Here is a 12,889-nt window from a genome sequence, read left to right on the forward strand (position 1 = left end):
GATGAGAATCATCCAGACGTTCTCAAGCCCCAGGGGGAGACCGCAGCACTGTGGGGATTCTCACCGAAATTTGGCACTCGGGAGCTGTTTGTCCACTGACAAATGATCTTGTGCTCAGATGTACTGTATTGTTCCTGACAGCTTGACTGAGGGCTTCTTTGTACTGGTTCTCCACTGAGACGACGAGGGTCCGGGGACATCAGGAGAAACGTTAAATAGAACAGATTAGCTGTTCAACGCTGCCAGTGTTGTTATGTCACTGCCTTGACTTACTGTGTATTTGTTCCGTAGGCATGTGTACGTTTGAAGATGCAGTATCCAGTAGTCTAGAAAGACTATTGTATTGTACCGGCACAGCCAATTATTTTGCCTCTTACCAATGTTTTTTATTTTTTTAAATTCATTTACAAGGTTGTAAGTCATATGGGGCGGCAAGTAGCCTAGTGGTTTGAGCTTTGGCCCTCAAGTCCCTCGCAATGATCATTTTACTATCTGACTGTATATTTTAGGCCTGTGTTTCTTTCAGTGTAAAGTTGCATAAAACCACAGCAACACGGTCAATATTTGCTTGGACTCTACACTTGATTCTGAGTTTTCTAGCATAGGGTCAAACTGGATATCAAATATCAACACAACTGCACATGACTGAGGGAGTCATCTTCTTGGAATTTGGGAGGAAGATGTGTAGCGACAATGTGTAGCGCCACTCGGGAGGTAGGAACAGCAGCATTCTAATCATTAGAATGCCTATGTCATAACTGTCATATGTCATAGCGGTTTGATGGTTCCTTCTGGAATTTGGGAGGAAGCGACAAAGGAAGCTCCGTCCATATTTTAGATGGCTATAGCACAGCTGTTTGTCTCGTGTCTGATTCTGCTTTTTCATATCCAATCAAGCTGAACTGACGAAGCTTGAAAAGCATGTGAAAGAAGAAAATTAAGAAGGCCTCTTTTTCCCTGCTGTGGCAAATCCTCATTATTCCCTCAAGCCCCTCTGTCTGAAAGGGAGGTGTTCCTTGGAGGAGATTACAATCTCCTCCCTCTTCAGTGAGCCTCCAGCGTGTGAGAGAGTTTTCTGCACCTCCTCCCTCCATTCGCTCACTGGCCCTTTCATTCCCTCTCTCCCTCATTCCCTCTCTCCCTCCTCTCCAGCACTGGTTGTACCATCTCCGACTTAAAGAGCTACTCTTCTCTGTTGTTTATAGACTGAGATTTTCCCCAAATAACCCTGCAAAGGCCAAGAAATGACTCCCTAAAGGAAGGTATCACAAAGTTTAAAGGTACAGTAGCAACTCTCTTCACACTTTTTAAAATGTGTTTATCTGACTGAACCACTGGCTGTGTGCTACTGTTTACTCATACCTCACTATTGGTTAGTCACTATGTGGCAGTTCACTATTGGTTGCTTTCTATTGGTTACTCACTATCTGGCAGTTCACTATTGGTTGCTTTCTATTGATTACTCACTATCTGGCAGCTCAGACTGAACAAAAACATTCTGTGATTCCACATGTGGCATTACTAAGGCAGTGGAGTTTTGCTTCCTTCAGTTCTATGTTGTTTCATTGTAGCCCGAGCAATGTAGCCAACCTGGACTCAGGGGTAGACGTAACATAGTAAAAATAAATCAAGAAAACTCCAATTTGCATGATATGTTACGTTTACTATGGTATGTCTTAATTTTTGAATGTCCATCATCCATTTCTTATATCATGTTGCGAATTACAATTTGTACAATATGTTACGAATTTGAAAAACGTATGAAATGCCACGAATTTCAAATCGTTGTGACTAATGTTAGCTGGGTAGCTAACGTTAGCTAGACTAGGGCTAAGGTTAGGGTTCGAAACATGCAACCTTTGCATTGCTAGACGTTCGTTATATGTAACCGTCTGTCATATGTAACCATACCAAAGATAACATATTATGCTAATTTCAGCATCTCGGATTTAAATTTACTCTGTTACGTCTAGTCTATGAGACCAGGCTGGCTCCTACACTACAACAGCTACTGCATAAAGAACTTGTCTGTATTCCTTATATTTTCAGTTCAGATATATTCATCTTTATTTTATATATTTTGTATACGTACATACAGTATATATATCACAGATGTTCACCTAAAACTGAAATCTAAAAGTCAATTATTGGCAATCAGATCGATGGCAATAGATAGATGACTTTCTTTAGGTTATATGACTTACTTTCTGTGAAAATATTATCCAATCCATGTCATTTGATGTTGTTTTGGGAAAGTTCCCTTTTCTTTCTGTTCATTCCCACTTGCCCCTTGAGAGTTTAACTTGTGATTATCATTGGAACGTGTAGGTCTACACACTGTACAGTTTGGGGGGTTTTAGTTGTCTGATACTTAATAGGGATTTTTCAATGGATCATTATGGTACATTTCCACTGGTGGGCTTTGCACCAGGTTTTGGTCCAGAGATTGTGGTTGGTAAGTGTGATGATTTGGGGTGGCAGTAACTGAAAGTTGCTGGTTTGAATACCTGAGCTGACAAGATGAAAAATCTGTGGATGTGCCTTGAGCAAAGCACTTAACCCTAATTTGCTCCAGGGGTGGCTGACCCAGTAAAACAATGCATTTCACTGCGCCTATCTGGTGTATGTGACAATAAAACATGAATTAAACAAATACACATTATAGCCCTCTTCTTCTCTTACATTTTCCACCCTCCTTCCCTCCCCAGATTGTCTCATCTCAGCTCTAAGACCAGTGTGGGGAGCCGGACACAGAATCAGGATCTATAGGTCCTCACAGGTGTTGGGAATATAGTGGTACCAGCAACAGCACTACCAGCAACTATGACCAAGAGCAACGGGGAGAACCCGCAGGCCCGAAGCCGAGTCAGACAGATCCGCGATGGCCTCCAGTCCCGTTCCCTGAAGGCTGTGCAGAGGGTGGAGAGTGTCACTAAGGATGACGTCAAGGGTTTCTTCCGCAGAAACGCCTTTGTGATCTTCACTGTCGCTGCGGTCATCATCGGCAAGTGTTGTGTCTTTAAGCCTTTTAGTTTGAGAAATGAGAAATGGCCAGGATGAACAGAGTTGGTATTAAATTCTTCATATTCCTCATCTCTTTCTCTTTCTCTCTCTCTCTCTCTCTCTCTCTCTCTCTCTCTCTCTCTCACACATGCACTCACAAATACACACACACACACACACACACACACACACACACACACACACACACACACACACATTATTAGATTTCGTTTAACAAAATTTGAAAATGCATTGTGTTGAAGGTTGGTATCCACTTAGAATCAATGTTTTCATATTCTCCTTCTCGCATCATACAAAATGGGAGAATTTGGTCACGATTGATAATCTGCTGTGACATCAGTGCATCTGATAGCAGTGTAACTTCCCCCACCATGCCTTCATGCTCCCAGGGAAGAATAATGGCGAGTCAGATGAAGTGAGTGGAGGAACCCTTCACTAACCTCTAACCTCTAACCTCTAACCATTAACCCCTTAGCCTATCCCAGCAGGATCATAGCCGGGAAAAGCTCTGTGATAGAATTCCACACACAGCCCCCAGAGAAAGGGTCAATTGAAGTGCCTGCTCCTCCTTTCCTGAACCCTAACCCTGCCACCTGGAGTCATGTTGAAATTCAGGATCACACTAATAGAGTGGTCCAAATCACACCCTATACCTTATATTGTGCACTACGGCCGTAGGCTCTGGTCAAAAGTAGTGCACTATATAGGCGAAATAGGGTGTCATTTGGGACACATCCTCAACTTGTGTTAGGAGTTTTCGTACAAACGGAAGCCTTTTTTCAATCACATATACACTGAGTGGACAAAACATGTTCTTTCCATGATATAGACTGACCAGGTGAATCCAAGTGAAAGCTATGATCCCTTATTGATGTTAAATCCACTTTAATCAGTGTAAATGAAGAGGAGGAGACAGGTTAAAGAATCATTTTTAAGCCTTGAGACATGGATTGTGTATGTGTGCCATTCAGAGGGTGAATGGGCTAGACTAAACATATAAGTGCCTTTGAACAGGGTGTGGTAGTAGGTGTTCCTAATGTTTTGTCCACTCAGTGTAGATCTCTTTAACGAGATATACATCTGTGGGATTATTGTGGATGGATAATTGCATGCATCTGTTCCAGTCAGACTATTATATAGATGAGGTTGTTTATTTTATTTGACAGGTATAGGGCTGGGATTTGCACTGCGGCCGTACAAGATGACCTACCGCGAGGTGAAGTATTTCTCATTTCCTGGAGAGCTGCTGATGAGGATGCTGCAGATGCTGGTGCTTCCCTTGCTGGTGTCCAGTCTCATCACAGGTTAGAGGAGGAACCGCCTATTCCACCACACCACACTGGAGTTGGGTGAAGTTGCCCCTAGACGCTGATATTGGGTCAGTTTAGGGGAAGAAGAAGCTGATCCTAGATCTGTACTTCATCCAGGAGCGTGCCCACTTCTCATACCATGGCTTTAACTCTACCAACATCGTCTATACTGTTGCGATACTACTGCTGAGAAAACATGAATGGTTTAGCTGGACAAGCAGCCATAATAAATTAACTGCTACTACTGCCCTAAAAACACAGATGAAAAGTTTCCTCATCAATCTACACATAATACCTCATAATGACATCACAAAACCCGATAATGACATCACAAAACCCCATAACGACAAAGCAAAAACATTGTATAAATTGTGTTAATTTATTCCAAATAAAAAACGTATATCACATTTAAATTTTCAGACCTTTTACTCGGTACTTTGGCAGTTATTATAGCCTCAAGTCTTCTTGGGCATAACGTTACAAGCTTAGCACACGTGTATTTGGGGAGTTTCTCCCATTCTTCTCTGCATATCTCCTCAAGATCTGTCAGGTTGGACAGGGAGCGTCGCTGCACAGCTATTTTCAGGTCTCTCCTGAGATGTTCGTTCTGGTTCAAGTCCGGGATCTGTCTGGGCAACTCAAGGACATTCAGAGACTAGTCCTGAAGCCAGTCCTTTGTTGTCTTGGCTGTGTGCTTAGAGTCATTGTCCTGGTAGAAGATGAACCTTCGCCCCAGTCTCAGGTCCTGAATGATCCAGAGCAGGTTTTCATCAAGGATCTCCCTGTACTTTGCTCAGTTCTCCCTGTACTTTGCTCAGTTCTCCCTGTACTTTGCTCAGTTCTCCCTGTACTTTGCTCAGTTCTCCCTGTACTTTGCTCAGTTCTCCCTGTACTTTGCTCAGTTCTCCCTGTACTTTGCCCTGCCTCACCGTAGCGATGGTGCCAGGTTTCCTGCAGACGTGATGCTTGGCATTCAGACCAAGGACGTCAATCTTGGTTTCATCAGACAAGATAATCTTGTTTCCTATGGTCTAAGCATCCTTTAGGTGCCTTTTGGCAAACTCCAAGCGGGCTGTAATGTTCCTTTTACTGAAGAGTGGCTTCCGCCTGACCACTCTACCATAAAGGCCTGATTGGTGGAATGCTGCATAGATGGTTGTCCTTCTAAGGTTCTCCCATCTCCACAGAGGAACTCTGGAGCTCTGTCTGAGTGACCATTGAGTTCTTGGTCACCTTTCTGACCAAGGCCCTTCTCTCCGATTGCTCAGTTTGGCCAGGCGGCCAGCTCTAGTAATAGTCTTGGTAGTTCAAAAATTCTTCCATTTAAGAATGATGGAGGCCACTGTGTTCGTGGGTCCTTCAATGCTGAAGAAATGTTTTGGTACCCTTCCCCAGATCTGTGCCTCGGCACAATCCTGTCTCTGAGCTCTACGGACAATTCCTTCGACCTCATGGTTTGGTCTTTGCTCTGACATGCACTGTTAACTGTGGGACCTTATATAGACAGGTGTGTGCCTTTCCATATAATGTTCAATCAATTGAATTTACCACAGGTGGATTCCAGTCAAGTTGTAGAAACACCTCAAGGGTGATCAATGGGAACGGGGTGCACCTGAGCTCAATTTCGAGTCTCATAGAAAAGGGTCTGAATGCTTACTGTTTTTTATTTTTAATACATTTGCACAAAGTTCTAAAAACCTGTTTTCGCCATGTCCTTATGGGGTATTGTGATGTCATTATGGGGTTTTGTGATGTCATTATGGGGTTTTGTGATGTCATTATGGGCTATTGTGAAGTCATTATGGGGTTTGTGATGTCATTATGGGGTTTGTGATGTCATTACGGGGTATTGTGATGTCATTATGGGGTTTGTGATGTCATTACGGGGTATTGTGATGTCATTATGGGCTATTGTGATGTCATTATGGGGTTTGTGATGTCATTATGGGGTTTTGTGATGTCATTATGGGCTATTGTGATGTCATTACGGGGTATTGTGTGTAGAATGATGAGGATTTTTTTTATTCAATCCATTTTAGAATAAGGCTGTAATGTAACAAAACGTGGAAAAGGGGAAGGGGTCTGAATACTTTCTGAATGCACTGTAGCCTTTAGATGAGACCACTTTTCCAACTCTTAACATATACAATATTACACTGAACAAAAATATATATGCATCATGTAAATTGTTGGTCCCATGTTTCAGGAGCTGAAATCCAAAAATCGCAGAAATGTTCCATAGGCACAAAAAGCTTATTTCTCTAATTTTGTGCACAATTTATTTACATCCCTGTTAGTGAACATTTCTCATTTGTCAAGATAATCCATCCACCTGACAGATGTGGCATATCAAGAAGCTGATTAAACAGCATGATCATTACACAGGTGCACCTTGTGCTGGGGTCAATTAAGGGCCACTCTAAAATGTGCAGTTTTGTCAATGCCACATACTGTATGTGTCAAGATATGAGGGAGTGTGCAATTGGCATGCTGACTGCAGGAATGTCCACCAGAGCTGATGCCAGAGAATTGAATGTTCATTTCTCTACCATAAGCTGCCTACAATGTCGTTATAGAGAATTTGGCAGCATGTCCAACCGGCCTCACGCCAGCCGTGGGCCTCCACATCCGGCTTCTTCACCTGTGGAATCGTCATTGGGTGGGTGCTGAGGAGTATTTCTGTCTGTAGTAAAACCCTTTTGTCCAGAAAAACATATTCTGATTGGCTAGTTCTGGCTCCCCAGTGGGTAAGCCTATTCCCTCCAAGGACCACTCATAGCTGCACCCCTGCCCAGTCATGTGAAATCTATAGATTAGGATTTTCCTCATATGAACTTTATCTCAGTAAAATCTTTGAAATTGTTGCGTTTATATTTGTGTTCAGTGTATATTGATAGATATTGCTATGTGATTTAGGTGAACACTTTGTTGTTTCTTGACTTTACCATGTACCTCTGAGGTCACGTCCTAATGGCACCATATTCCCTATATAGTGAACTTATTTTCTTCAGGCCAAGTACACTATTTAGGAGAATAAGGTGGTATTTAGGACCTAACCTGAGAGCAAACACTATTCCATGTTTACCAGTGCATGTTTTTTTTGGGGTCCAGATGTGCTTCTAAATGACCTTAGGTCATGTTCCAAAGACAGATATTTGTATTTCTTTGTCCCAATTCTTAGCCAATGTACAAAGTCAAACCAAAACATCAGTGATTCCGGACGGGCTCGTACCTGGTTGTGTCTGCTTGTTTGTATTTGACAGGAAGTGGGCGTTATGCATGTGGCTTCTGAGTGGTTGCTCACAATGAGTGAGACAGAGGGCTGTCCCAGTTCCCTTGAAGTCTTCTTGGCCTATAATAACACGCTTTGTACCGTGCAGCTCTTCATTAACATATCCTCTGAGCTAATGTCACATGATACATGATAGTAAACAAAGCTCTGTGTTTTCAGACCAAAGCTCTTCAAGAAATCCCTGTTGTATGTACAGTGGTGTAAAGTACTTAAAAATCTTTTAAGGATCAGACTGTTTTTTTCAATTTTCGCCTAAAATGACATACCCAAGTCTAACTGCCTGTAGCTCAGGCCCTGAAGCAAGGATATGCATATTCTTGGTACCATTTGAAAGGAAACGCTTTGAAGGTTGTGGAAATGCGAAAGGAATGTAAGAGAATCATACAATCATACAAAGATAATACAAAGAAAAAACAACCGTTCTTTTGTAATTTTTTGTACCATCATCTTTGAAATGCAAGAGAAAGGCCATCATGTATTACTCCAGCCCAGGTGCAATTGAGATTTTGGCCACTAGATGGCAGCAGTGTATGTGCCGTTTTAGACTGATCCAATGAACCATTGTATTTCTGTTAAACATTTTTTATTAAGTCTGCCCAAATGTGCCTAATTGGTTTATTGATACATTTTCAAATGCATAACTGTGCTGAACTCTCCTCAAACAATATCATGGTACTATTTCACTGTAATAGCTACTGTAAATTGGACAGTTCAGTTAGATTAACAAGAATGTAATCTTTCTTCCCATATCAGATATGTCTATGTCCTGGGAAATGTTCTTGTTACTTACAACATCATGCTAATCACATTAGCCTACGTTAGCTCAACCGTCCTGTGGTAGTGTCACCGATGCCGTAGAGGTTAAGTAAAAAATACTATAAAGTACCACTTTTACTTCACTACATTCCTGAAGAAAATAATGTAATTTCTACTCCATACATTTCCCCAGACACCCAAAAGTACTCATTACATTTTGAAAATTGCCTAATTCACGCACTTATCAAGAGAACATCCCTGGTCATCCCTACTGCCCCTGATCTGGTGGACTAACAAAACACATGCTTCATTTGAAAATTTACTTACTATGAAGGTGATATGTGGCTGTCCCACCTAGCTATCTTAAAATGCATTATCTGTCAGTCACTCTGGATAAGAGCATCTGCTAAATGACTAAAATGGCAAATAGAATAATAGTGTGAAGTTGTGAAAATGATGATAATTCCCTTTTAGTGTAAGAGCTGTTTGAAAAGACTGGTGGGATGGACTTTTGGCCTTCCCGGTGACATCACCAAGCAGTCAATTAGTTTATAGACCAATAAGAAAGAGAGTTTCAAACCACTCAGCCAATAACAACTAGTTTTTAGTTTCCCCCCTCCCCAATCAGACCCCTCCCAGTCAGTCCTTGCTAAAAACTATTTTTGTTTATTTTTGAACATTAGAATTGAAAGCAATCACGCTAAGGTACTTAATTGTTACCCAGAAAAGATTTGATATTGAGATAAAAACGGCTGCATTGGATCTTTAATCAATGCATTTGTAGGTACATCTGCACAGTATGTTTGTTAGCCAGCCAGACTGTCATTTAATAGGATCTGTGTTCAGACTGAGCTCTGGGAAGTTGTGGTATCGAGCATAAACCTTCAGATCTGTTTTGGGGGAGTAAAGATAGGTGATTGAGTGTTGAGTTACAGATGAACAGATGGAATGGAGAGAGAGTAATGAAGGGGAAGAGTGAACTGAACAGGGGTTGTTGTGAGACTAGGTGGTGCTGCTCCTGTGTGGTCGCCGGTCTCTTCACCCAACAGGAGCTTCCGACTCGGGTCGAGTAGGGTCAAGGGTCGAGTAGGGTCAAGGGTCACGGTGGCCATGCAGAGACAGCCTGGAGAGACAAAACAGCCTTTCTCTCACCTCATGAAAAGAGACTCCTCCAGTAAGATATGTTGCGCGTATGTTTCCCAAAAAAAAGCATTTCACACTTTAAAAACGTGAGGGGGATGTTTTTTTCCCCATTTTTACTGGTTGCAATTTAATCTATAATTCAGAATTTGACAATGGAGGAAAAATCCATTGAAAGTGAAAGGAAATGTTTGGGTCTCTTTGATACTGTGAACTTTGTGTAGACTAAAGTAAACCCCCAAAAAACAGTGAAGAAGAGAATAACTTTATTAAGGAGCATATTGGGCAATTATTTTCTGGAAATATGTGTGAAAGTGTTTCCTCATCTAGCATGCTGTGTTAAACAGCTGTGGGAAACATTACGTTGGTCATTGGCTCATAAAACCACCGCAGGGTTTGATTTACACTATGAAATGGGAAACTCTTGTTGCCTGACTACATTGGAGTCTATGGTTAGAGAATGACATCGATGTTAACACTGGGTGGCTGCCACATTGAGACTTGAAATAAACACTTTGATTCAGACTACGACATATATAGAATTTAGGGAAACTTTTTGGGATCCATCAAATGCAAACATGGACGTGATAAAATGGATGGATATTGGTAGAGCTTGGCTAATATGACTTCTGATGGTACAAAATATGTTACGTACAACTTCGGGAATTGCAAAATTGTAAGAAGAGTGAAACATTTAAATATATTGTGCCATACAACAGTTAAAGGGGTTGACACTTTTATACTGAACAAAAACATAAACGCAACATGTAAAGTGTTGATCCCATTTTTCACCAGCTGAAATATTCTCAGAAATGTTCCATATGCACAAAAAGCTTATTTCTCTCATATTTTGTGGACAATTTTTTTTCTTTTTTTTCCTTTTTTTCCCATCCTTGTTAGTGAGCAGTTCTCCTAATATAATCCATCCACCTGACAGGTGTGGTTTATAAAGAAGCTGATTAAACAGCTTCTCCACCTTGTGCTGGGGGACAATAAGGCCACTCTAAAAATGTGCAGTTTTGTCACACAACACAATGCCAGAAATGTGTCAAGTTTTGAGAGAGTGTGCAATTGGCATGCGGACTGCAGGAATGTCCACCAGAGTTGTTGCCAGAGAATGTAATGTTAATTTTCCTACAATAAGCCGCCTCCAATGTTGTTTTAGAGAATTTGGCAGTATGTCCAACCGGCCTCACAACCGCAGACCACATGTAACCATGCCAGCCGTGGACCTCCACATCCGGCTTCTTCACCTGCGGGATCGTCTGAGACCAACTACCCAGACAGCTGATGAAACTGTGGGATTGCACAACCAAAACATTTCTGCACAAACTGTCAGAAACCTTCTCAGGGAAGCTCATCTGCGTGCTCGTTGTCCCCATCAGGGTCTTGACCTGACTGCAGTTTGGCGTCGTAACCGACTTCAGTGGGCAAATGCTCACCTCCGATGGCCACTGGCAAGCTGGAGTTGTGTGCTCTTCACGGATGAATCCCAGTTTCAACTGTACCGGACAGATAGCAGACAGCATGTATGGTGTCATTTACATTTACATTTACATTACATTTACATTTAAGTCATTTAGCAGACGCTCTTATCCAGAGCGACTTACAAATTGGTGCATTCACCTTATGACATCCAGTGGAACAGTAGTGCATCTAAATCTTTTAAGGGGGGGGTGAGAGGGATTACTTTATCCTATCCTAGGTATTCCTTAAAGAGGTGGGGTTTCAGGTGTCTCCGGAAGGTGGTGATTGACTCCGCTGTCCTGGCGTCGTGAGGGAGTTTGTTCCACCATTGGGGGGCCAGAGCAGCGAACAGTTTTGACTGGGCTGAGCGGGAACTGTACTTCCTCAGTGGTAGGGAGGCGAGCAGGCCAGAGGTGGATGAGGTGGATGAGGTGTTGGTTGGAGAGCGGTTTGCTGACGTCAATTATTTTAACAGAGTGCCTCATGGTGGCAGTGGGGTTATGTTATGAGCAGGCATAAGCTATGGATAACGAACACAATTGCTTTTTATCACGACTGCGTGGCCATGCACGCCTCCAACTCAATCATCAAGTTTGCGGACGACACAACAGTGGTAGGCTTGATTACCAACAACGACGAGACGGCCTACAGGGAGGAGGTGAGGGCCCTCGGAGTGTGGTGTCAGGAAAATAACCTCACACTCAACGTCAACAAAACTAAGGAGATGATTGTGGACTTCAGGAAACAGCAGAGGGAACACCCCCCTATCCACATCGATGGATCAGTAGTGGAGAGGGTAGCAAGTTTTAAGTTCCTCGGCATACACATCACAGACAAACTGAATTGGTCCACTCACACTGACAGCGTCGTGAAGAAGGCGCAGCAGCGCCTCTTCAACCTCAAGAGGCTGAAGAAATTCGGCTTGTCACCAAAAGCACTCACAAACTTCTACAGATGCACAATCGAGAGCATCCTGGCGGGCTGTATCACCGCCTGGTACGGCAACTGCTCCGCCCTCAACCGTAAGGCTCTCCAGAGGGTAGTGAGGTCTGCACAACGCATCACCGGGGGCAAACTACCTGCCCTCCAGGACACCTACACCACCCGATGTTACAGGAAGGCCATAAAGATCATCAAGGACATCAACCACCGAACCACTGCCTGTTCACCCCGCTATCATCCAGAAGGCGAGGTCAGTACAGGTGCATCAAAGCTGGGACCGAGAGACTGAAAAACAGCTTCTATCTCAAGGCCATCAGACTGTTAAACAGCAATCACTAACATTGAGTGGCTGCTGCCAACACACTGTCATTGACACTGACCCAACTCCAGCCACTTTAATAATGGGAATTGATGGGAAATGATGTAAATATATCACTAGCCACTTTAAACAATGCTACCTTATATAATGTTACTTACCCTACATTATTCATCTCATATGCATATGTATATACTGTACTCTAGATCATCGACTGCATTCTTATGTCACTAGCCACTTTAACTATGCCACTTTGTTTACATACTCATCTCATATGTATATACTGTACTCGATACCATCTACTGTATGCTGCTCTGTACCATCACTCATTCATATATCCTTATGTACATATTCCTTATCCCCTTACACTGTGTATAAGACAGTAGTTTTGGAATTGTTAGTTAGATTACTTGTTGGTTATCACTGCATTGTCGGAACTAGAAGCACAAGCATTTCGCTACACTCGCATTAACATCTGCTTACCATGTGTATGTGACAAATACAATTTGATTTGATTTGATTTGATTTATCAATGGAAATTTGAATGCACAGAGATACCGTGATGAGATCCTGAGGCCCATTGTCATGCCATTCATCCACCTCCATCACCTCATGTTTCAGCATGATAATGAATGGCCCCAT

General features: G+C 42.5%; 1 protein-coding gene across 1 annotated transcript in view; it reads left to right on the forward strand.

Moving 5' to 3' along the window:
* The first annotated feature begins 695 nt into the window (after nucleotides 1–695).
* Nucleotides 696–12,889, forward strand: part of LOC115111242 (excitatory amino acid transporter 1-like) — a 36,584-nt gene continuing 24,390 nt past the window's right edge. Inside the window, exons 1-3 of the mRNA XM_029637105.2 lie at nucleotides 696–1,280; nucleotides 2,709–3,004; nucleotides 4,191–4,328. Coding sequence (XP_029492965.1) covers nucleotides 2,824–3,004; nucleotides 4,191–4,328 — 319 coding nt within the window. The 5' untranslated portion in view covers nucleotides 696–1,280; nucleotides 2,709–2,823. The remainder of the gene's footprint in view (nucleotides 1,281–2,708; nucleotides 3,005–4,190; nucleotides 4,329–12,889) is intronic.

This window comes from Oncorhynchus nerka, linkage group LG27, assembly GCF_034236695.1.
Source record: "Oncorhynchus nerka isolate Pitt River linkage group LG27, Oner_Uvic_2.0, whole genome shotgun sequence".
Lineage (NCBI taxonomy): Eukaryota > Metazoa > Chordata > Actinopteri > Salmoniformes > Salmonidae > Oncorhynchus > Oncorhynchus nerka.